Genomic DNA, 27,095 nt, shown 5'->3' with positions numbered 1-27,095 from the left:
CGATAAAAATCCACACTTCTTCCTTAATGTCTTTCAAACTTTGGTGACATGATTCTTGGAAGTAATCTAAGCAATTTTGCTCTACTAAGGCACGAGAGTTACACAAAATACAAGTGTTTACTATATCACAAACGGACTTAAAGCAAATAAATTATGCATTTTAAATTATATCCTTTAAAACAATGTCAATGCCTACCAGTTTAAACCAAATATATTTTATGTACAATACAAAACTGGAAAATATCTCAACACAGCTTTTCTTTATTACGTATGATTAGTACAAATCAGTATAAACCAAAATAAATTATTTTATATAGAGTATAGTAAAGTATATTATATCAATCTTCACAACTGGATAGCTAGCTGCACTTCGATAGTCATAGTTTGTCCATTCCAAGCTATTACCCCACTTTTGGTAATTTAATACAGCTATACAGTCTCAATTGTTTTGAAGTCTTAAAGAGAGAATCTTGCAATGGATTTTGCTACGTTCAATTAAGAAGGTAACAGTTCTGTATAGAGAACTTTAAATAATTAGTTATATCAATGAATATCAAAATTACATAGCTTGCAATATTCAAATATTCGTACAGGCTCTTTTACAAGATGTAAATTCAGTAAAATTGAACAATGTTTAAAATGTACTAAAAATAGCATAGTTTATCATCAACAGACAAATTCAGCAAAGCACTGTTTACAGAAACAGTATGTCAGTAGTTAACAATGCCAAAATGTAATGTTCATTTTGAATACAATGTTTCACTACTTAAATATTCAATATTCGAATATATGTAAGATGTCCTTTACATACAAAACACAATAAAAAATAAGCAATTTTCCAATAGAGAGAAAATTCGCGATAAAATATAATACACTGTCCATAAGTACTAAGTTTGCACAACACTTAACAAAGGACTAATATTACATCAACATACAACCTTAGCACAGCCCTCATTTTAGAATAAACAAGTTCTTAACTTTAAAGCAACTGTTTTGTGTTAGGTACCTCAGTATTACTTTGAGCAGAATTTTTTGATTCTCCTATATGTGGCAAAGATACAGACCCTTTCAGATTATAGGAACGGTGAATATCAACAAGTTCAATATCATTTCCACCTTCTGCTGCTTGTTGCTTCCTTTTCAGGAACTGTCCACCAGTAAACCCTTCAAAGAGAAAAAGAAAGTTTCATCTTGGTTAACTTCGTTAATTAAGTTTGAAACGTAATGATATGGCAATTTGCATACCAAATTGTAACTGTCAGATACAGAGATATGCATGCAACATTTACAACAAATGAAGCCATGCTAAATAGAAATATTTACTGTCAGAGATACAACCTGAAAGATTAAATAATAATAATAATAATAATAATAATAATAATAATAATAATAATAATAATTGTTGTTTCCTTGTGCTTTGTGTGGCAGGGGCGGTTATTCAGGTGAAGTAGGTGAAGTGCCACTTCACCTATTTACATGCAAAACACAATTTTATCTCTATAGCATCTATTAGATGCTTTATGGTTGTGCTAACAGATGGAGTTACTTGTCAACAATGTGACGCTGAAACGTGTGTTCAGGTTACAGTACGTATTTTTATATTGTGATGATTGGTTAATTTATATTAACCCGGCACACTCACAATCACACTCACATTCATACAAATTTCCAGACTCTAGACACCCAGGGAATTCCTCTTCTTCAAGAAAAATTCACCGAGAGCCTAGCCCGGGAATCGAACCCGGGACCTCCTGATCTGGAAGCCAGCATGCTGACCAACAGACCACGGAGGCAGTCGTATTTTATCTCTTATTAATAATTAATTGTGCTTATTACCGGTACTGTATTTCTAAAATAAAAAAAAGTTTTCTTTTCAGTCGTTTGGAACAGTGTTTAGTTGTAATTATAAATAGTACCTGTATCCGTCCACTGAATAGAATAGTGTCAACAGTTACAAGCGCTGTGCGGTGTCTACTGGAACTTACAATATTGTAGAGGTGAAATTATTTTGGCTCCCATTCTCATACAGTACTTGGTTTCCATGATAACGTGACGTCACGCACTAAAGAAAGATTGTATGAGTGAAGTGCGTTTCTGAGTCTTTCAGTTACAGAGAACTGTCAGACTTGTTATAGGTGGAGTAACCGGTTTGCAGATCTAATGGTACTAACAATAGAGAAGGGTTGAAGCTGGTCTCCAAGGCCGGGGGCTTTTACAGTACTATGTACTACCCGATTCGAGAATAGTATCCTCATTTCTTGTGTCCAAGCAGCCACCCCTGCAACGGTAAATTAGCTGGCTCTATGTTATTTTATTAGGAATATAACCCATACAGCTTTGCATAGAGATATAATGTCCACCCTCAGTGAAACTCAGACATTTTATGAAGACATTATCGACAGGTTTGCAGGTTTAAAAGATAGAGGACTGACTTGGTATGCAAGAAATTGGGTGAGTCCTGAAATAAATTAATTTTCCTGTTTGCATTTGTTCTATAACTAGTAAAATTGTACTTAATTTACGAATTGTAGGCCTACTCATTATATTGGTAAAGCTTTTCATGCATTTGTGTATGTGAACAGCACTTTACCTATTTTTTTTACGACGAGCTGCTACTGTTGTGTGGAGTGTGGCATTGAATGGAGCATAAACATAGACATTATTACGAAGCAACTAGAAGCATCTGATAAGTGGATATGGAGAAGAATGAAACATATGAAATAGGCAGATAGGACAAAAAAATGAAGCTGTGTGGATGAAGAAAAGATGATACTGAAACTGATCAGGAAGAGAACAAGGAACTGTTTGGGTCACTGTCTAAGAAGAAACTGCCTACTGAAGGATGTACTGGAAAGAATGACGAATGGGAGAAGCGTTCGGAACAGAAGAAGGTATCAGATGATAGACGACAATAAAATATATGGATCATATGCAGAGACTAAGAGAAAGGTAGAAAATGGTAAAAAGATTGGAGAAAGCTGGGTTTGCAGTGAAAAACCTGGCCTTGGAGAGAAAATAACGAATGAATTAATTATTTTTTTTTAATATCTCGCTACAAACAATTTCTGTGCAGCAGGCAGACAGTCATAATCCCAAAGAATGTCATCTACACATGCACAGCGCATTTTAGTCTGTGAGGTCGCTAAACTACAATTTTGTTCAATTTTGTGTTTGTATTCTGTAAGGTTACTACACTATATTAATTATTTCTGGGGAACTTCACCAGTGATATGTGAGGTACTCAATAAGTTCTCAGAAGATGATGTCCTTGCTATTCGAGGTAACATAGAGTATCATCATAATCAAGTACTCTTTCACCACAGCCTACCAGGAGCCTATTCCACAAAGGTATGGTGTTGCACATTACAAATTACTGATGAAAGATGTTGTAAATTATGGAGTTTTATCTTTCTGTTCCACGAAAGAATTAAAGTATCTTGTACATTACCAATGAATCATTACAAATGACGTCATATCAGTAAACATACTATGTCATAACATGAAATAGCTGCTTATCTTCGTTTTTCATTCGTTGAATTAAGTTATGTTTGTCTCCTTAATCGTAATGTCGTATTTTAGGGTAAGTTATACAGCAAAGATTCGTAACACTGTAATATTTCTACGAATTTTGTAACCCTGCAATATTATTTATTTTAGTTTACATCTTTGATAATGAAAAACTTATTTCCTTATTATTATCATCATGTTCTTCTGCAATCTCTGCATAAAGGTAAGTGCTCACTTACCAGAACAGATTCATTTGACACTTTTGGATTTTTATCCTTTGCATTATTTCAAATGGAGCATTGTCCACTTGTTCGTATCGCCTCTGTCCGCATGACTAGATTCCGTCCAGAATTCTGGTCAGGGAATTCTAAACAGATTTCTGTTTCAGCCAAGATCGAAATAAAGAATGTCATGGCAATTATATCGATTGCAAGGCCTCCAATCACGGTAATATTGAAGGTATAATTTAAATGGATGACGCGAAGCTTATTTTGTTAGTCCAACAACACGAATAAATATAGGTATATATAGTAGTTTTCCATGCCAACAGTACCGGTATGAAGACAAATTACAAATATAAACTATTTGAAAATGCTCACCAATGACTCCACAACCAATTGCTGCAAGTCCACCTAGTTTCATACCAGCAAGAAGGCCAACTGGTCCTCCCAAACACCCACCAAGTACAGCTCCTGCTATTGGATACATCGTAGCCTTATATTTGGCAGCCCTCGCTAAGTGTCCTTCACCTTCAGCTACATTCTCAGCTGCTACTTCAACATTGGTTTCTGCCTCGTCTACTTTCTCTTTCTGCTCCTGTTATAAAATGTAGATAGCATTAAATTAAACATACATATACAGTATATAAAACCAACTCTGACTTCAACACTTACTGGGAAATCATATGAAAACATGAAAATCAGCCATACAATTTCAAAACATACGTAGGAATCAACCTCAGTCAACAGATTTAAAGCAATGGTTGAAAACTCGACCCTGTGTCCATGCACCTGCCAAGTGGGTGTACATTCACTGTGTGGGCACTCTGACATCAGACTTAAAAATACTTCGTGAGTTCAGTGAATGAGCAATGGCGCACTGGACTGTTCATCATAGCATGTAAGTTTATATATTTGTCAGTGTTATAAAAAATTACTGCTCTAGTATCCAACGAGTCAGATCTTGCTGAATTGAACTGTAAATTACTATTATTTCGTGCGAGATCGTGCGTATTTGCTTGGTTTCCACACAAAACCAATCCACGGAAAGTCTAAAATTCCACATTCAGTATTCCCAACCTAACACACATAACAATTTCCCTCTTCTTACCGCTTAAGAGACATATTGATTTTACTGCTTTAGGCTTTTAACATATTATTTTTAGAGACGTTCAATATAGTACACTTACCACTGCAATTTCACTTAAATTGCACTGTTAATTATTGTTTTTAAATATTTGCAAAAATTAAGTAAACTCTACAACTCCACTAAAGTTACTGCATTCGTGATGCAAGTAACATTAAGGATGCAGCGAAAAAATCAACAAGATTCCAGACTCATCATAGACTGGGGGGAAAAAAAAGACAGACGTATATCACGGCCTGCTGGAGTATAGTAAACACAGAAAACATTTTAAAGCAACAATGTTGAAGACAGATATTTTTGTTTTGCAAATTTGCCGTCATTGAACAGAAACCAAGATGAAGATTTCATTGCAACTAATTAGAAATTCCTCTTTCAGGTATGTAATAAACGATCTTCGCACAAAATAATGTACGATACACGAGCGGTACGTTTCGCTTTTTCAAACTTTTCCTCGAACATGAAAACTTCAACATACTGCTCTTGTAATGCATATTACTATTAAAACATGTAGTGAAGAAAATTCAATTTGTTTCCCACATAGATAGTCGACTGAAAATGGCGGCTCTGTTCAAACGTTTAGGTGAAAATAACATTAGTGAAATAGAATTTTAGTAAGTCAATTAATATTTTATCGTATTAGAGTACTTTATTTCTTCTAATCTTTATATATTTTCTTCTAATAGTGTAATAGTCAATTAAATCCCACTCGAGTTTTGAGTTTCTCTAGATAAATCAAAACCTCTAGTGAGATTACTGTTGATAAAACGAATATGTTAAAGAAGATAATAGTCAAGGCAAGGCAAGTGGCTGGAAAACAGGAATGTGACAGAACTGCCATTAATGGATTATGTGGAACTTGTACGTGTTTTGATGACAATAAACCTTATTATTTCATTATTATTATTATTATTATTATTATTATTATTATTTATTTATTAATTTTCTACTAAAGACAGCCTACTTTGTAAACAAGCACACCTCTTCACCATTAATTATTAAACATTGTACATTTGATAACATCACTCTATAAAAGAATTGTATTCCAATGGATACCATCCCATTGTGGAATCCTGGGAAACGAGAATGTGGATGCACTAGCAAAGAAGGGCAGCACTGCTACTTACAGATCTGTTACTAAATCTACATATTACTCTGTGAAAAGATTTATTAAATCTACATACTTAGAATTAACAAACAAAATTTGATAACACAATCTCAACGGAAAAAATGGAAAACTCTGCATCATAATCCACAGTTAATTCCCGATTTACCACGAAAATCGTCTGTAGCTGCATTTAGATTGGCAACAGGCCATGATTGTTTGGCCAAACACCTGCATAGAATTGGAATATATCAGTCCCCTAACTGCCCATTGTGCAACTCAAACCAACAAATGGATTTGGAACACCCCAAAATCTGTGCTTCAGTGGCTGGCCATGATAATATCTTTGAAAAATATTGGAGTGCAAGAGGTCAAATGACTTTATTGTCAAACGCCTGGCATTAGAAAACAACAACAACATCATTTGATAACATTAAATAAAAAAAATTAACTTTTTACACACATTCTAATGAAACATGTCAGCCATACTCATATTGTTAAGAGTACCACTATGTGACAAAGGCTACGTCACTCATCCAACTGGACACTGCTGCACTGAAGATTCACACATGCTGATATCCGATTTATGGTATAAGCCATACATCACAAATAAAATACACAGTATCCTATTGTCTTCAAAACTGATTGGAAGGATTTGCATGCACTTTAATGAGCATCTAACCAAGAATGATGTCCACCAACGACAACTGCAATTTTTAGCATCTGAGAACATTAACGGAAAATGTGCAAGATCAGTGACACCAGGAATTCACCAATGCAACATACAAAGACAGCAGTGTCAGTACTGGTGAAGGTTGTTTACTGGCTCTTTTCTTTTTACATACATCTGGAGCACAACAGGTCTACATTTTTTATGGAGAAAATAGAAACAATTTGAATAGCCAAAAGAGTTGCCAACACACCATGTTCACCAATGCAGTCATACTATTTTATTCAAAGACTTTTATACAAGCTACTGGCAGTGCACAAAAACAACCAAAATCCAAGAGAGCAAAATGTATACCGATATCAGTCCCCTAACTGCCCATTGTAGAACTCAAGCCAAGAAATGGATTCGGAACACCTCAAAATCTGTGCCTTCAGTGGCTGACATGACAACATCTTTGAAAAATATTGGAGTGCAAGAGGTCAAATGATGGCATTAGAAAACAACAACAACGTTTATTTTATGTTACTGTACCTGAACCATTAGAGAAAAGTCTTCAAAGAGTTGGTGTATGTCCTTTACTTCTGTCTGGAGATTCTCCCACGATTTCAAACATGCTTCTTGTTTTGCCAAATCCTCTGTAGAAATACTACTTGTAAGCTCAACCTGTAACTCTGGTGTCTGTTCTTGCAACAGTTTTTCCTCTTCATCATCAACTACACTGTCTTTGCTATTCAGATCATGCTCACTATCTCCTGATTTAATCCAGACTGGACTTTGACCCCGATGATTTAAAACTGGAAATAAAATAAGACACATGAGTAATGTAATGTTTAGAGGGATATGTGTGTATTGAATGCCTACCCATTTCACTTTCGTGATTTGGGTTCCGCATATTACGGATAGATGGCAGGACTGTGACCTATTTTTCAAGTTGCGCACCACTTTCTGCGGGCCACACTGTGCATGATGTGTATCTGTGGAGAGTTATGTTGTGTATGTGCTCGTGTAAGTGTAGTGTAGGGAATGAGTAAAGATGATGAAGGGAGAAGGAGAAACCTGGTGCTGGCACGTAGTCTATTCCTGTCAAATAGCACCAAGGAGGCTGCCAGGCTTAACATTCCCCTCCAATGGACGAATCACTATCAACAGTGACATATGCCTTCACTTCACATGCACTGTGGAGAGATTTGAGATTTAACCCAGCATATTGATGCAAAATCTAGTGATTAAAAGTTGTGCACTGCCACCTCTTCTAGTTCTCAGATAGAAATTTTACACAAAAATCTCTGACCCTGCCAGGAATAGAACATGAGCTGGCTAGTCTGGAGGGAGACACGCTACCACAGACAAAACTCGGCGGACTTTTAGAGGGATATAAGATACTTTTTTGATACATTTCCTATTGCGGCAATGTATGCTGTGCCTGCATATCTTAAGTGGCACTGTCATACTATATAAATTATAACTTGCACCATAACTCTGTTGAAATCGATAATTCAGCATCTATGGTCTGATAATTACTTACAACGGGTTGGCAACATTAAATTAATTGTGGTATTACATTTGTATAGCAATTTCCATCCCTCCTTCTACCTCTGACCTGTTAGTTTGACAGTTATCAAAAGTGTTTTCTTTCATAATACAGGGTGTATCAAAACTCGACGGCAAAAACTCAGGAATGGGCTCCTCATATATAGAGAAGGAAAAAATGTGTATTACAACATAGGTCCTAAAATGCATAATTACAGAGTTATCAGACTTACCAGTTAGAGCGCTCTATTCACGTATCAGATGAAAAGTTCAAAGTGACCTCTTCCTGCTTGAATATAGGCCTCTACTCATCTTTGCATTGAGTGCTGAACAAGATCAAAAATGTCCAGTGTAGTGCATACTATCTGACAGGTTGCCACAATGTGTGCACAGAGAGTTCGTTCATCATAGACAAAACTACACACATTTCTTGCGCAATATTTGGTCTGATTACTTGGAAGACATGCCACTAGCATCCTATCGACAGCTGTTCTTCATGCATGATGGTGCTCTTCTGTTTGCAAGCACCTTAATGCACATTATCCTGACAACTGGATTGGCAGAGGTGGACCAGTTGCTTGACTACCACGCTCTTCTGATTTAAACCCTCTGAACTTTCACCTTTGTGGACACAAAGTCTTTGGTGTATTTGACTGCTGTGTGTGACTCTGTATGTATTGTTATCAACTGAATTAAGTGGTTTTTTTATTATATTATTATTATTATTATTATTACTATTACTACTGCTGCTATTATTATTATTATTATTATTATTATTGTTATTATTATTATTGTTATTATTATTATTATTATTATTATTATTATTATTATTACTGTTTGATGGAAGAGGGAATAGAAATCCAAGATGTTTTCCAAAATTCCCTGACATTTCCCGGTTTTCCTGTAATTTATCAAATTCCTTGATTTTTCGATTACTGGACATTTGTACTTGTACGTACCTGAACTATACAATGTATAGACCTAAGGAAGTGAAATGTTTTACTCTTGGATTTTGTGCAATCGAGCAAGCTAAAATTTATAAAGCGACTGAACTTTTGCCAACGTGAGAAGTATGTGTCACATTTGTGTAATTGTTTCCAAATTAATAATGTAATATAGTCCGACCATCGGATGTGTGCCCTCGTAAGATATGCGAACTGAACCTTAATTCCTTTTCAGCCTCGGCAATTCATTTCTTCCCCTGTATTCCTATTTCTCTCTTTTCTATCCCGCTCTCTTTCTCTCCCCCACTACTCACAATTTTGAGCCTTCTTGCGGGACAGTTTATTTGCACTTGCAGTCCAGTGTTGTCAACCCAACATGAATACTGTAGCACGGAGTGGTGAAAGAAATATTATTAACCAAGTAATAGCATTTTTCACAAGTCAATCAGCGTCATTAGACTACTTAAATTAAATTATGAATAAGTAATAATTAACCTTACAGTATTATAAGCAATATTCAAGAGACATGACACTGTTTGACGGAAGTTTGGCAACATCCCTATTCGGCAAGGTCCGTGGCCTGTTGTTTGACGTAGTGGGAGAGAAACGGGTGGAATAGGGTGAGTAGAGGCGTTAACTTCTCCAAGAACGACGACAGCGCTGAAAGGGCATAGATCCGATGGTCAGACAATACAAAGCTAATAAGGTAATAATCCGTATTAGTTTACCTAAATATTCCTTAATAGCATCCTGAGCATTCTTTCGAGCTTGATCAGTAAGACTGTCAAACTTCTGAAGATCTGAGTCTTGTACCTGACTTCTTAATATATCCATTTCATACAGAAGCGCTTTCAGCTGTTTAACCAGTCTTGTAGCATTAATCTGTTCACGATGCATTCGGTCCCAATCTCCCAGTCGTTGAAACTGTTACAATAAAAAAAGTTTTAAATTAATTAGTCAGAATGACCTATAAATCAGCATATCCTCTCCCATTTGTAAACCAAGTTTAATCTACTGCAGCAAAAACCATAGGAACAATTACCATGGAATGTAAAAGACACTATTTTGCTACATGTAAAAAACTGTTGAAAAAATTGTAGTCTATCTGATGTCACAACACATTAAATTGAATGGATGAAGCAAAATCATAAAAAAGAAACTGTTGTATTCAACTAAAGACCATAAAATAAATTTCACTAAGTTAAAGGTTTGATTTTCTAGATGGACGTCTTCATATGCAAAGACACCAAGGAACTTATACAACAAAAAGTTTTATTGAAAATTTTGTGAAGAAATGAGACAGAAGTAGTGATGAGCAGAAAATCACTGACCTGTGATTTTATCACGGTGATCGAAAAATCACGATCACACCTGTGATTAAACAGCTCTAAACATTGATCACAATTCGAGGGCTAAACTGCTCACCAGCTGAGACAGTTTATGTTCTTTTCTCACTGCGTACACTGCACTACTGTGCTTATGCTACCTAGTGACAACACTGGGAACTACGGCTGCAAACTGTGAGTGCCTAATCTTGCTCACTGCCACCTCACAGCCTCCATGAAACTGGCGCGAGCCTCTCGTGATTTTAACAATACATTCAGTGTAGCCAACTCAGTAGATTTCAGGCTGATCCTGGCAGATTTCAATTTCTTAAAGACAGAAAATATATTATTGTCAGCCGACAGCCAAAAATCTGGCAGAATTTTACATTACTTAATTGATTTCATTATTTTAAGCAGTGGATTTATTAACTGGCTACACTATTCAACTAGTGAAATTACAATAATAACAAAATTTTACCCAATATGACTTGATTAAAAAACTAACAATGTTTCATTCATCTTCTGAGTGATGTGTGAATTATGTCAAAATTACTAATTTTCAGTTTTTTCCTGTATAATATTTCACTTCAGGAACACTGGACAAGATCAAATGGACAATCATTATATTGGGTAGCCAGACGACAAACGTTCAGTTTGTCTATAGCATACCTGCACAAACAGCTCTCCACGAGCGCGCGCGCTCCTTCGGAGCGGTAGAGCTGTGTTTACCGCTCGCCGAAATAGAGAGGAAGATACGTTAGAATGACACAGACTTGATATAGGTAGAGGAGAGGAAAACGACCACACAGCTATCTAGTGGAGTGCAATGTGTATTCTCAGTAACTGTTTCACGTTGCTTACCTACTGCTACAGTACAGTATGGAGGAATCTAAAATACGGAACATAACATTTAACGATTTACAGCTCGAACTTACTGATCTTCAATGTGACGTAAGGGCTATAGATTGTTTGGATAATACTACTAGCCTGGTTGAGTTTTACAAGACTAAACATTAGCAATAATATCCACGATTACACAGGCTGGCTGTGAAAATGATTGCTATGTTTGGCTCAACATTTATATTTGTGAGCAACTATTTTCTATAATCAACTTTAATAAAGGCACGCATCGAACATCTGTAACTGATGTTTCATTACGATCAGTAGGCTACTGTTCCTTTCAGCTGCCGAATGCATAAAATCCCGTATTGATGTACTGATAAATAAAAATATAACAAAATAATATTGTACATTTAAGTAGCTATAGAATTTCTATTATTTCTGTAAAATAAATATTTCTTTATTAATTAGTAACAGTCCAAGGTAGTTTTGCAAACACTGAATGGAAATTCATTTCATAAACACTCGTAATGGTACTTCCTTTTGTGTATATTTTGTACGAGATCATCCCTTCTTCCAGAGCACAGTTAATATCTGCCTCCGCTCATGAGCTGTGAGCCGGCTCGGAGAGCGCAAACCTTGTGCAGGCCTGGTCTATAGCATTAGATTAAATGACTGACTGAATGAATGCTGACTTTCAAACCTTTAATATATTTTTAAAATGATGGAACACCTATATTTACATCTCAGTATTGTGTTTACACTTGACTTCTGTGAAGTACTAACACATAACTTCAACATTTTTTCGCCCTCTTCTATCATGTGCGAAATATCGAGAGCATTGAAACATCAGAGTGAGACGCTCTGATGAGCGGGAAAGAATGAACTGTTCAGTGTTCACCTCAAACAAATTCGCAGTTCAATTACTGTGTATCACTGTTTCACTGTCTAAGATCATTGTAATCATAAATGAGCAATCACAGGTCGAACAGTGATCACAAAAGAGCAGTTTATCTCATCACTAGACAGAAGTAAGATGGGTAAACAATGAATAATTTGTATGGTATACTAAGAAGTATAACTGAATAGGTTATTAAACCTTACAAGCCCACATTCGTGTCCACCACTGTGGAGTAAGGGTTAGTGTATCTGACCATGAAATAAGTGGACCTGGGTTCAAATCCTGATAAAGACAAGATTTTTTTTCTCTTTTTTTAAAGAGGAGGGACCCGAAGGCTTATACTACAGCCTCATGCTTATTGTGCTTACCACTCCTATTCTGTTAATGATACTTGTAGCCAAGCTACTGCAATCTTGTACAAGTACAGCATGCTGCACCGTGAACTTAACCTGGGCTCTGGTATGGATGATGATGATATGTGAATTAATGATGGCGAAATGAGTCCCGAGGGCCAACACTGAAAGTTACCTGGTTGAAGATTTTTCCGGGTTTTTCCCTCAACACATTAAGAGCAAATGTTGTGTAACTTTCGGTACTGGATCTGGACTCATTTTGCTGGCATTATCACCTTCATTTCATTCAGATGCTAGATAACCATCACAGTTGATAAAGCATCGTAAAATAAACACAATCGTTTCTTGTTAAACCAACAGATAAGTACTTTTATTTTTAGCTTTAGTAAAACAAACTGAGAAGCCAACATGGCAATTTCTAGTGATTTATTCTATATTGTTCTATAAATGCAATAAACTTGAGATTTCGAAAATATGTGGTGTTAATGTAATAAGTGCAAATATTTAAGTAAAAGATGACAATGATGGATACAAAGAAGTCTCATGTATTTTGACGTATCTCTTAGTTTTGATTTGTATTTTTTTTTTTGCAAAAATACTATGTTTTTAGCTTAGATAGCATGTTCGAATAAATCAACTAAGGACAACTGATTAAATAAAAATTTTCAGAAGGCAAAGGGCACTATCTCTCTTAATTATTGTCTTCGCTAAAAAAAAATATGCTAGCTAAAATAATAATATTGAACAGACCTTCAGAATAAGGAAAGCATTTCAGAGAAATTTTCATTCACCTTCAATTCTTGATTTTATATATCATCATCATTTTGTTTGTCATTAAATTTCAAAGGTGATCTGACTGAGTTCTGCTGATACATCTGTTATCAGACAGTATATCTGACTTGATGGTATATGTCAGAGGAAGAACAATTTATTGCGTACATCTCAAGTCTGATTAGTGAAATACGTTACTAGCAAGTGATGTATGCAAGGGTGGAGGGGGGGGGGGAAGGAACTGATCGCCTTATTCCACTCTTTCCTAGCTTAGCTGCATTATGAGTGATGCTTTATTGATATAATTTCTGAAATTACAATTCAATCTTCGAAACATAGCCTACATGTATAATAGAGTTGGGTCGATTCGTGACATTTCCGAACCGTGTCGAATACTCCCGAGCGAGAGTGAAATCAAAATATGTACTGCATTTATTAAGTATGGAAAATAATGAACACAAACCTGAAATGTGCATAGTTAAGTAGAGATGTAATGCAATAAATGTACTTCGTAATAAGGTTCAATTGATAAATTATAATTTAGAAACATTATCTTGGATAATTTTGTAGAGGTCATGCTGAATGGTTCCAGCCAACGAGAAACAGACAATCCAATGTCTCGCCTCTTATGCCATCTATGCGAGAGATGTAGAACGTTTTTGTTCTACGCGTGGTTTGCAAAGGAAAGTGTCCTGTAAGTAGTTTGTTGACGAATCGTTGGAATCGCAGAGTAGGAAGAATCGTGAACTCGTTGACGATTCAAAAGAATAGTTGGAATCGCAGACTGAGAAGAATCGTGAACGAATCGTTAGAATCGATTCGTAATGTATGATTGAATCGTTGGAATCGACTTCTGAAAAAGAATCGTGTTGCCCAACTGTAATGTATAACATATCAAAACATTTACATATACTTCCTTCACAGTATGTAGGCCTATAATCCAGGCTAAACTAGCGCTGAGGTAGTTTCTTTCATACTCCGCTCATACACCTTACATATACGAATCTGCGACAGATTAAGTTTGGTTAGTTTAGATTTTTGTTACGCCTTGCAGGAACGACTTCAGAATACTGCGTAAGTAGGCCTACATACTTATGTCGTTATTGCATTATTGAATTATTTATGGTGCGACTTATTCACTTAATTATTTATATATTTTTGTATCATCAATAAAAAATATATTTTTTAATTATTCTTAATTTGCACAGTCTTTGTACATAAGTACTTACGCGGTATTCTGAAGTATAGCGTTATTGGATTTTTACTCAATTTCTGTAAAATCCAAGGAGGGTAACAAGTGAAAGTCTGTCGTCCTCTCCAGGCTGGCGACTGTTTATTACTAAATAGGACCAATCTTCGATATCTCTCCACACCACACATGGGACTTATGTCTGATTTGCGTTTCATTCTTGGTTAGATGTGTTAAATGGGGGAATAGCGAAGTAATATGATGCCTAGGTATGTGACAATATTAGTATGGGATAAATCGCAATATATCGTAGCGAACGCCAGTAGGGGAAGTTATCCCCACCCACATGAAATGTGCATTCGACACAACACTCGCCTATCACGTAGTGTCTGTTGAGCTAGTAGGGGAAAAGTGGAAGGGGTCGTGGGCGGAGCTTCTACGTTCGCTATATTGCGATTTGCCCTTAGTATGTTAATTGTGGGGGTATTTAAGTGACGTGAGGCCGAGGAAAGTGAAAAGGTTTCAATGATTTAAGTACGTGTTCCCTCCCGTGTGTAGTGTGGGAGGTATCGAGGTAGTTTCCTAGTACCCGATACTCGTTATCTATAATAATGTATTCTTAGGTTAGGTTAGGTTAGTTTAGGTTGTAGTTCATTTCCGACAAAAGAAAATATTTGTATAGTTTTTCTCTTCAGAAAGGAACCACTGTGTAAACACAAAAACGACCTATGTAATGAGTACCGGGTACTAGGAAATTACCCGAAGTTTCACTCTAAATATAATTTTTCCTAATTCTAAGAGCAAACAATTCTTTGGATTATATGGCTATTTTACTACGTGTCTACGTAACTAACGAGTTTATATAAGGATACATATTTACCTTTTCTATATTACTCTTATGTTTTTTAAGTAAATCTACATGATGGGGTACAGCTACGTCATTAAATTTGCTTAGAGGTATTTCAACTCTTTTAAGAGGTTGTTTAGGAACTGTCACGGCACTTATATTTTCGTTGGATCCAGACATGTTTCTATAGATTTTATCCACCGCCACGTTTGAATATTAAAACACGTATCTTAAACCCATACTATGTTCTGAGTACACAATTTGATTTAAAATGAATACTCTAATCCATTGTCTTCCCCAAAAACTTCATGTAACTGGCTCCATATTGGATACATTGCATGAAACAATAGTTAATCGTAAATCCAGATTGTCCTTTGTTCGTTACAGGAATACCAATTCTGCCACAGATAATTCCCAATCGGCAGCTGTGTCATTGACAAAGTTCTGCAGCGGTGACTGAAATTGTTGAATGTACTCCACCGAATGTGAGAATTTTTAAACTATTGTAATCTGCACGTTGTGTGCTTTTCTCTATTTAATATTCTGTGTTCTTTGACGACTCTCATGACGTAAGAAAACTGAAAGCAGATTAACCAGTTTAAGGGAAATTTTTAGCAGACGGGGAGAAAATATGTGTTGAAGTTGGTCGTAAAAACGTGGCAAATTTGAACTTTAAGCATATCGCAATTGCATACTATAAAATAAAACGTGCTAATATATTAAATGTAGGGAGAAAGGAAGGCTACCCCATTATCTCCTGATATAGTTGTCTCATGAGTGATGCCTTATTGGTGTCATTTATGATGAGGTTCCAACTTCTGACTAAACATTCATATTAAATGTTAAAGTAAATAAATTGCTCCCTTTCAAGAAAGTTTGAAAAAAACCTATCCACAATTCCAATTATTTCCAATAATGTTTACATGAACTATTTAAAATAAATTCCTGAAGGTTTATAAAATATTAGCTGAATGAAAGAAAACTAATACTGTAATTTTATTATCATTAGTTGACAACTATGCCTACATGCTGACATGCATTCATCAGGGAGAAAGAAGAAGCAATTCACATGTTATTTGAAAGTTTGACAGTAACAAAAAGTAGAGGCTCAAGGTTCAGATATTTCTGTTTGAACCGATCTAACGCATTTTCTAATATACCGGTTCTGTATCTATTTAACATTTTAATGTTTCTAGCATTTATTTTCTACAATTGATTAAATGGCGATCTTACTCGTGTTAATTGTGTAAGCATGTGCAGCTTACAGCTGTTTCGGTGCTTCTTCACACCATCCTGTAGGCTCTGAGGATGGTGTGAAGAAGCACCGAAACAGCTTTAAGCCGCACATGCTTACACAATTAACACGAGTAAGATTGCCATTTAATCAATTATTTATATTCAAGTGTTAAAAGTAGTGTACGAAAGATTCAAAATGGATTTATTTTCTATCGGTGTTGCAGAACAGCAGGAGAATTAAAGTGTTTTTGTCTATTTTTATAAATTGTTTCGTTAATATTACACATTTGCAAGTACCTACAAACAATGTCTTTGGGTTAAACAATATCCATAATATTATATGCAATACAGTCTAATAATTTTGTTTCAGCTTTTACTATGCTTAAGAATATTGGTAAAAAAAAAACATCAAATTAAAATTAAATGTATAAATTGCCATGAAGGCATTATGATAATCCTTACCGCTACCATACTAGTGGATGTTTCCTGTAGAGGTTCTCTCATTTATCCTTTAGAGAAAAACTGAGCTTAGTGTCCAACAATTTATTGAAGTAATGTGAAGCTTCTCTACGAGTAGATGGACATTATTTCGAACATTCGTTGCAGTTTAAGATAAATTTAAAAACTGTGATAGTATATTTAATTGCACGTTTAATCCTATAGTTTAAAAATAAACTTGATGAGTAGTAGCTGCTTCCATATTTCATGATGAATGTGGGTTCCATTATGGCAAACAAAGGGCCGGGAAATGACCAGTATGTGTTTCAGGGAGCTCGAGATTAGAAAATCTATATAACTGTATCTGATAAATGTAAATAAAACAATGATTTACTGAAACGTGGTATATTTTTATAATTGTACAATAAACGATTTTGATAAATGATAATGATTATGTTTTGGTCAGTTCTGTCTTTTGTGAGAACTGTGAACTTACTAGACATTCATTCACAAGTAATGAGAATGTGACCACAGCACGTTGCAAAGCTGTTGCTTAAGGTGACAGGTTAATGAAATCAAAATTATACTTGATTTATTACTTTCTTAAAAATAAAACATAAAAATCCTTTAGCTGGGATTTCTACATAAATTTTAACATAGATACTCTGAATTTCAATAACAATCTCATGTGTTCTTAAACCTTACATCTTCATGAAGTTTGCCAATATTTTCAAAATATCAGGTGTTTTTGTAAATAATAAAGTGAATTGACTAAAATTAATTTCACTCTAGGATCTCTTCAGGAGCATAAATGTGGAAGTTTAAGGATTTATGATTACAAGTAAAGAAACTACATAATTGGGTTTCTAAAAGAAACTACCCTGCCGTGAATTTTGTTGGTTTATTTAGTTGCATAGCTACAACATAATTACCACAAAAAGTGTATTATATCAAAGAAAAATATAGTACATACAATAATGCATGATGCTATGCATATAGTTCATAAATTCGTTTCACCTTTCCAGGTTGGAAAACAGTGGACGTTCAGAATGTATATGGACATGGACCCATTTGTAGAATGATAGATATCACATTTTCTCTCTCTTACATCAGTAAACTATAATGAATTTTATATGAAGTTTTCACTCACTGTTTTATTAAAATATGAGTTGTATTCATAATTATTTCATAGTCTTTGTTTTCCCTCTTTAAATATATACGTATGTTCCTAAACAATAAATAAAGGCTTAATTCTTAATTTGTTTTCCTGAAGGAATGATATGTAGAAGTTAATGCATGCCTGCATGCATGTTTTCAGCTACAACAATCTAGATTAGCACATTACAATAATTTGTAACACTTTTAACAGAGTGCATTTCATGTGATCGAGACAAGTTAGACTACTGGAACACAATACAAATATGTAGCCACCTTCTTATATCTTATTGCTTCTAATTCCTTTGATTATATGTGAATTTTACTGACAGGCAAGTCTTTGCATACATAAATACTTCCCTTCTGTAACAATTCGCACTTGTTACAAACATTTCTCTATTCTTCAGCTGCTACATTTTTGTTATACTCGGCACAAGAAGTTCTAATTACAGATTCTTAATTTACAGTCATCAGAATTTTGTTATGGTTAATTTATTTTACTATCTCGATTTATATAAGCTGAAATGTCATTGATCATAAGTAAGGACATTTCATACAATATTGAACCATACAAGTATCAGTTCTGAAGTTATGTATGTAGGCTTTTTTTCTCAAAATTCTTTATTATGTAAATAAACAAAGCACAGTTTCAACAATATATCACATAACATACTACATAATAGAAGTTAAATTACCGTCTATATTTTTAATCATCTACTGAAATTTGAGATTTTTTAGGAAGGATCCACCTAACACTCTTTAAAATTTGATTAAATTAAAGCAAGTACAATTATTTGCTTCAGTAATTGTGCAAGTTACACTTTATATATTTATATAGAGTAAGTAAAATCAGCAAAATAATAATTTTGCTATTCATAGTATTGCAAAACTTAAAATATCACATACGAAAAAGCATATCATGTCATATAAATGGGATCTAAGACATTGGAACTATAGATTACAACTGTCATTATGAGGTAGTGTACAGTTCTAAAATTCCAGTTGCCTTAGCCAGATTTTCATAACCATGATATGCTTCAACTTTCTCTCTAGCTGTATATCTTCAGATATATCTGGCCATTTTAAACATCAACTTGTATTTTAAGTAAATACACTACGTAACAATTATAAATATCTACAGAATACTGCTTTGTCATGAGTACCTTTGTGCTATTTCAACTCACATATCTGTACATTTTAAGCTTTAATTTCTATCCTGTTTTGGAACAAAACTTCGACAACACCCTCGTCAGCTAGTGTTGAGATGTCTCCCAGATCTCGATCATTTTGAGCAATCTTGCGAAGAACTCTTCTCATGATTTTACCAGACCTCGTTTTGGGAAGACCAGGAGCATGCTGTATTACTTCTGGCATAGCAAATGGGCCTATCTTCTCCCGGACTGAAATTAAAATGCAATATTTAACTGAAATGGGAAAATATCAATTCCTACAGATAAAACTTATTCCCGCTATTTAATTGAAGGCTTTCAAACCAGACATGACTAATCCACAGGAAATAGTTTCAGAGATATTCGAGGTTTAAGTCTAATACAAACGTTTACATCCATATGTTGCCGAATTTAATCTCACAATATCAGCCTTCGGCAGTTAAGGAAACAGTCATTCATGTTGGCAAGGTACATTAAGACAAAAAGATGTGATTGAGATGAACTTATTTTTTGTGATATTGTAGGATAGTTACGTCTGACTTGAAATCCTTCAATTTATTTTATTTCATTTACTTTATTGGGTTATTTTACGACGCTGTATCAACATCTAGGTTACTTAGTGTCTGAATGAAATGAAGGTGATAATGCCGGTGAAATGAATCCGCGGTCCAGCACCGAAAGTTATCCAGCATTTACTCGTATTGGGTTGAGGGAAAACCCCGGAAAAAACCTCAACCAGGTAACTTGCCCCAACCGGGATTCGAACCCGGGCCACCTGGTTTCGCGGCCAGACGTGCTGACTGTTACTCCACAGGTGTGGACTCCTTCAATTATTACATTTTTAGAAGAATATTGCAAAAAAATCATGTCAGTAAATTTATAACAGAACATTCTTTCTATTATTTCCCAAACTTCATAGAACTAGAAATAACTTGTAATGGCCAAAATATTTCACGCAATCTAGTTTTGGATGTATCAAGAGAAATTCTGCTGTAGAAAATCTTAATTGTCTTAGAAAATATATATGTATGATGACGCAGAATATCTGCATGGAAATATCCTACGTACTTCGGTACATTAAAATAATATATATGATATGCGTAAATCACTTCGTGATTTAAGACGGTGCTTATTCTGTCGGATCCCGGCCAACTAGTCACTCATAACGAGTGCACCTCAGCACATGTGTGGACTTCAGTCCTGCGTTCATAGACATCTATGACGTAGTGCCGAGGGCAGCCACTAGAGGGAACCCAAGAGTTGGAACTTAAACTGAGACGATTCTGTCCGACGCCAGGATGGGTGTCCGGTGTGGCTTAGTGGATAAAGTATCAGTACGTAGAGCTGAAAACCCGGGTTCAAATCCCGGCGCCAGAGAGAATTTTTCTCCGTTCCATTACTCTTTCATCGTATGTCTTAGAAAAGTTTTCTTCAGTTCAAGAATGTAAATGTGGTTGTTTGGTAGTTTACTACTACTGAAATATGTTACTAGAAAGTTACTTTAATATTTGTATTCAAATGTAAATGTATGATTTTAAGAATGTTCACACCAATTGATTTCAATTTAATTTTATCAGTCACATACAGTATCATTAGCCGAAAAACAATATACAGTACAGTATAACAGTATGTAATTAATTTAAAAAAAATCAATTACATTTTAAAAGTGTAAATGCTTACCTTTTCTTTTAAGTTCGTCTGTAAGTTTCTTTGTGAATTCCACTCCTTCATTAGGAGTAACAAAACAATATAAACACTCTCCTTTGATTGGGTGCGACTGGGCGACAACTGCAGCTTCAGCCACCTGTGGATGTTCCACGAGTGTGGATTCAACATGTGCGGTACTCAACAAATGTCCTGACACATTCAACATGTCATCTACACGACCAGTCACCCAAAGATAACCATCTTCATCTCTGCGGGCACCTGAGAATATCATTAAAATTTATATTAATTAATTGTAATAATGTTACTGAATCGTGTGTAGTATGTGTGAAGAAGTGAAAAGTGTTTAAAACCAAAATAGACACATCTCCTCCGCATGAAACAAAGTGAATGTGTTGCTTTTAGAAATATAGAATATGTATTGAATCTTCAATCTTGAGTTCATTCTTTTAACGCATAATGACGGAACAATTCAAAAGTGAAACAACTCAAAATGCATAGTTTTGAGATACGTGAATTTTAAAGTTTTATGTTGGTGTGAAAAATCCAAGGATCATTGAAATTACTCAAAATTCTGTTAATGATGTTTCTTATATACTATACGTTCCAAGTAGAATGTCAATAGATTAAAAATCCATTATAATATAAATTTGATAGAACAAATTAAAAAATAGGATGAAAACCTTATCTGTTTGAAACAAATTGCACTATAAATTATCAACTAAAGATTCCCATCTACACTGATGGCTCTAAAATTGGCAATAACTTTAATAATATGACTGATGCTGGACTATACAGTAAATTATTTTGTTCTTATATATCTCTCTGTCAAAATTCAACTCACTTCGATGGAGAACTTGAGGCAGTCAATTCTGCATTAAAACAGTTTTTCTGTCACATTAATCTCTTTAGTAAAAGTGTTATATTTAGTGATTCTAAATCAGCTATATAAGCCATTATTGCAAACACTTATACAACAACAAAAATTGCTGATATTCACCAAAGTACCGAACATTTACAAGCTCTTCACAAAACAATAGTTTTACAATGAATTCCTTGACACAGTGGAATTCTTGGTAACGAGATAGCAGATTATTTAGCAAAAAAGGGCACAATGATCCAACAAATTACAAATTCATGTTTATTGTTCCATTCCTCAAAACTAATAATTAAGAAAATCATCCAACAAGAAATACATTAAAAATTAATATTTGAGAGTGTAAATAAGCAATGTAATATTTTATTAAACAATAAAAATGTAATTCCAGAATATCCACGAATGAAAGCTGTGGCGCTTTTTCGATTATATATGTGGTATGATTGTTTGGATGCCCATCTATATAAAGTAAATATTTTTCCTACTCGTAATTGTTTACTTTTTAAAGAACATAATACTATAATGGATATGACACACCTCAAGAACTGAAAGAATTTAACAGCTACAGATCTGTCATTATGATACTGGAAAGCAAAATGGAAGAATTGCAATATGCCGAGCATTAGCAACCAACCAACCAACCAACCAACCAGAAAGATGTTAATTGGCTTATTCACTGCAATATGAAACTTTAAAATGCAATTACCGGTATCTCAAAACTTTGCACGTTTAGTTGTTTTCTTTTTAAACTGGCCCTCGATATATCACTGAATAACTATTAAGTTGAGTGAATGAATGAATGACGACTTCATTGAGTTAACATTTAAATTTTGGTGTTATTTTACTTAATTGACTTTCGATGTAGTTTTCATCTTCTTCTGAATTCTCCCCTATTTTAGAATTCATAAGATGATGGAAACTACATCGAAACTAATCAATCAAGTAAAATAACACCACAATTTGAATATTAACACAATGAAGTTATTATTATTTTATTTATTTATTTAAATATGTAACTTAATAGTTCTTCAGTGATTTACAGTATTTAATAAAAATTCATATGAATACAATCTTTGCAATTACGTTTTTCTAATCCGAATCTCAGTTAGTGTACCATCAATTTCTTTCTAAATTTTAGTAATAAAAATAAACCGATGGTTAGTAATATAACAATTTTAATAGAGTAAGACTAAGATATTTTTTCCTTAAATATGCCTTAACATACTGATATATGCTTTAACATGCTGATATATTCTCGTTGATGGCGCTTATGTATTTCTCTCTCTCTCTCTCTTAGATTCTTAGAATTTTCTAATATTTTTCTCGAATTAAATGTTGCACCTTTTCGGGTATAGCACTACATAAATACGGGGCTGGTTGTAATACTATTATACAATGTGTATCATGTCAGCTGATTCGATCTCATGTATATCTTAACTTACTCATTACCTAATTCCGTCCAATTCAACATAACAATTCCACCCTTTGCTACAAATTTTTCTTACCATCTCCTGTACAGTAGTACCCAGGGAACTTCTTGAAATACGTTGTTTCAAATCGCTCGTGATTTCCAAACAGGGTCCTCATCATTCCAGGCCATGGTCTTCTGAATACGAGATACCCTTCACCTGGGCCAGTGATTTCTTTGCCATTTTCATCCAACAATGCAGGTAAAACACCAAAGAAGGGGAATGTCTGCAAAAGAGCATATTACAGATTACATGCTGTAAAAGGAAACCATACGACTCAACACATTATATCTTTGGCTGGCCCACAAGTGAAGGAGAGTATATCATACATGGTAGGTTCAATATGTAATGCACATCATTTTTTTTCTCGGCTGCCTTTCATTGCAAAATAACGACATTTTATACACATCATCTTTAAAGCTTCCTGCATTTTGTCATATAGTTTCGCCATTTACTGTTAGAAGATTGTGATGTACTTTAGTTTTAAAATGGCGACTGCACGTGAAACACGTACAAAGCTGATAGTTGTGATTGGATTTCTCTTTGTGGAGCAGGAAACCTTCGCAAACATTCACAGGTGCTTACAACATGTCTATGAGGATAGGAGTACTGTTAGTCGTGTTAGTAGAGGGTCAGCGACAGAACGAGGTAAAGCAAGATTGTCAGATCTTCCACGCTTGGGACGACCACATGCTGCTGTAACACTGGAGACAGTTGAACGCACCAATAGGTTTATTCGAGATGATGGCGAGTAACATATAAACAACTTGCTGTTCAAGTCGGCATCTCTGTCGGTCAACAAAATTCTCCTTTTCCATGACAATGCGAGGCCACACACAATTGTGCGCATTCGTCAAGAAGTCATAAAACTTAGTTGGGCTGTCCTTCCTCATCCTCCCTACAGTCCGGATCTCGCACCATCTGACTTTAATTTGTTTGGTCCCCTGAATGATGCTATCCATAGAAAGCGATATGACAAAGATGAGCAGGTCATAGGAGACATCAGGATATGGCTGAGAGGAAGACCAGCTGAATGGTACCGAGATAGCATACAATTTAAAAATATATGCTCAGGTGACCTTGTCCGAAACTTAAAACAGTGCAAATAAAATATTTACTTACCTAAGAATCCTAGCCCTAATAATTAATATAGTGAGCTGATTTCATATTCAAACATTTCCAGAAGAGATTTGGCTCCCAGCCCTTGAAAAGCAAATGTATCATTTTTAACACAGAACAGATGATCCAAAATTATTCTTATCACCCTTACTTACCGCTGATCCTGGTTTCATAGGAGTACATCCAGGTAGTGGTGTAAGTACATGGCCTCCAGTCTCTGTTTGCCAAAACGTATCTACAATAGAGCACTTTTCATGGCCGATCACTTTGTAGTACCAGTGCCATGCTTCTGGGTTAATAGGTTCACCAACAGATCCTAGCACTTGTAATGTGCTTAAATTATGTCTGCAGAAATAAAATTATAAATAATTAATTTAATGAACATTTAAGACCACGAATTCATGTTATGTTTTGTCTTTGTATTACTTATTTACTGTCTGAAACCACTGGTTGCCTAATAAATTACAAATAGGACTTAAAGAAATATTTTCATAGCTATTTCAAAAGCTATAATGTAAGCTCTTCACTATGAAGAAGATCACAGTGCATATCTTAAAAGACACTCTATAGATTCTGCATTTCCAACTTTATTTTAAAACAGGTTACTCAAAACAATTTCGAAAACCATATCTTCAATAGTACGTGAACTAATCTAAAGTTTCCTAATTCGTCTCAAATCTCTGTACAGAAATAATTATTTGTAATCTTTATTCAAAACGTTGAAAGTAGTGGACATATAACAAGAAATATCGAAAGAAGACTGATTTCTTGCGAACATTATACAGAATTTATCAGTGTGCAGAAGCATCAGTTTCTCCTTATAAGGGGTCACGTTTAGATAATAAGTTACTTACTGTGAATATAATCGTTGATGCCAGGAATAGTAACAAATCACACGGTACAATTCTGAACACATAAAAATACACATGTGGCATAAAAATACACGGAATAATTTTGAGAAATGTCTAAAAACATGAACACACTAGGGTAGCTACATGGAGTCTTTTTACAACAAAGATACACAGCTTCATCATTTCTTAATTAATTCTTACTTTAGAACTGGTTCGTCCCCAAACTTCATGAGGGCTCTCAGTGCTGTAGGTGCTGTATAGAATTGGTTAACTCGGTATTTGTCAATTATAGTCCAGTACCTATCATTGTCGGGATGGAAAGGCGTGCCTTCAAACTAGAAGTGAAAGAGAATAGGTACATTGAGTTTTTATTAGAATATAATAACACTATTGTTACTATTGTCACTTCCAACACAAGAGTGAAAAATCTGACATTTGCAACATATGATTGTGCATTACAAAGAACTCTCAAATTATTTTCTGTGATGCTATTAAACATATAAGATTGGTTAATTATAAATGAAAATGCTGTTGTAAGATCACGAAGCTGTGAAAAAAAATTCTGAGTTACGATTTTTTTTCATAACCTTCCATTTCAGTTGAATAATAAAATTAATGTAATACAAAACGGAAGGACAAAAGCATGTTGTGATTGTAGCTATATGTATTTTGTCTGGAGGTACTGAAAAGGTGTGGATTCCTACCAGAATAGCCCTTAGGTACTTTAAGCTTTCTATCAAATGCGTACCGAGATTCTTCCCCAGAGATAAAGTGCCCGCTGTATGATGCTCATCACTCACATACAATGTATAATCGATTACCATTTTAGTATGCATAATTATCTCGATTGAAAGTAAGCCTGTAGAAATATTATTGTGTATTTCAATAGAAAAACTGTACATTTATTTATAGTACTTAAAATATGTTATTGTGAAAATATAATATTGTGTTTTTTGCGAAAGCATTTTGGAAAACGTATTATGTGTCTTTCACGTGTTAAATTTTATATTACCTTGTTGACATGTTTCGGCCTGCTATTGGCCATCATCAGAACTGGTTGTTGCTGGTCTTGGCGCCTTTTGGTTTGTTTCCTGTGGGGGTGTGTTTGTGTAGTGTAATGTGGAGTCAAAGAGTGTGTGTGTTCTGAAATTGAGTTGTGTGTTGAGAATTTCATTTGGATGTGTTTTTGTGTGTCTATGTATTTCAGAAACTAGACACACTAGAACAATGCGAAATATACAGACACACAAAAACACATCCAAATGAAATTCTCAACACACAACTCAATTTCAGAACACACACACTCTTTGACTCCACATTACACTACACAAACACACCCCCACAGGAAACAAAACAAAAGGCGCCAAGACCAGCAATAACCAGTTCTGATGACGGCCAATAGCAGGCCGAAACATGTTAACAAGGTAATATAAAACTTTTATATACGTAAAAGACATATAATATGTTCTCCGAAGTAATATAGTGTTAAAAGTTGTGTAATCAAGATGAATAATGAAAGCATTTTGTTAATATGTGTTTTATAATGTAAATTTAATCTGTAGTAAATATAATATAATGTAATTAATCCACAGTTAATTCCCGATTTACCGGTACCACTAAAATCGTCTGTAGCTGCATTTAGATTGGCAACAGGCCATGATTGTTTGGCCAAACACCTCCATAGAATTGGAATATATCGGTCCCCTAACTGCCCATTTTGCAACTCAAACCAAGAAATGGATTCGGAACACCTCAAAATCTGTGCTTCAGTG

General features: G+C 34.8%; 2 protein-coding genes across 2 annotated transcripts in view; both read right to left on the bottom strand.

Moving 5' to 3' along the window:
- Positions 1–490: 490 nt before the first annotated feature.
- Syx17 (syntaxin 17) lies at positions 491–15,684 on the bottom strand. The gene is made up of 5 exons (XM_069815391.1): positions 15,378–15,684; positions 9,847–10,042; positions 7,176–7,438; positions 4,107–4,323; positions 491–1,164 (listed from the first exon to the last, which is right to left on the bottom strand). The coding sequence occupies exons 1-5, from the start codon at positions 15,522–15,524 to the stop codon at positions 980–982; spliced, it is 1,008 nt and encodes a 335-aa protein (XP_069671492.1). The 5' UTR covers positions 15,525–15,684; the 3' UTR covers positions 491–979.
- A 2,218-nt stretch (positions 15,685–17,902) lies between these two features.
- Positions 17,903–27,095, bottom strand: part of AcCoAS (acetyl coenzyme A synthase) — an 82,133-nt gene continuing 72,940 nt past the window's right edge. The window contains exons 7-11 of the mRNA XM_069815390.1: positions 25,525–25,658; positions 24,628–24,817; positions 23,390–23,579; positions 21,023–21,268; positions 17,903–19,573 (exon numbers count right to left, since the gene is read on the bottom strand). Coding sequence (XP_069671491.1) covers positions 19,371–19,573; positions 21,023–21,268; positions 23,390–23,579; positions 24,628–24,817; positions 25,525–25,658 — 963 coding nt within the window. The 3' untranslated portion in view covers positions 17,903–19,370. The remainder of the gene's footprint in view (positions 19,574–21,022; positions 21,269–23,389; positions 23,580–24,627; positions 24,818–25,524; positions 25,659–27,095) is intronic.

Source organism: Periplaneta americana, chromosome 16 (assembly GCF_040183065.1).
Source record: "Periplaneta americana isolate PAMFEO1 chromosome 16, P.americana_PAMFEO1_priV1, whole genome shotgun sequence".
Classification (NCBI taxonomy): Eukaryota; Metazoa; Arthropoda; class Insecta; order Blattodea; family Blattidae; genus Periplaneta; species Periplaneta americana.
Note: the sequence above shows the minus strand (reverse complement) of the source record. Positions and strands in the feature narration are given on the sequence as shown.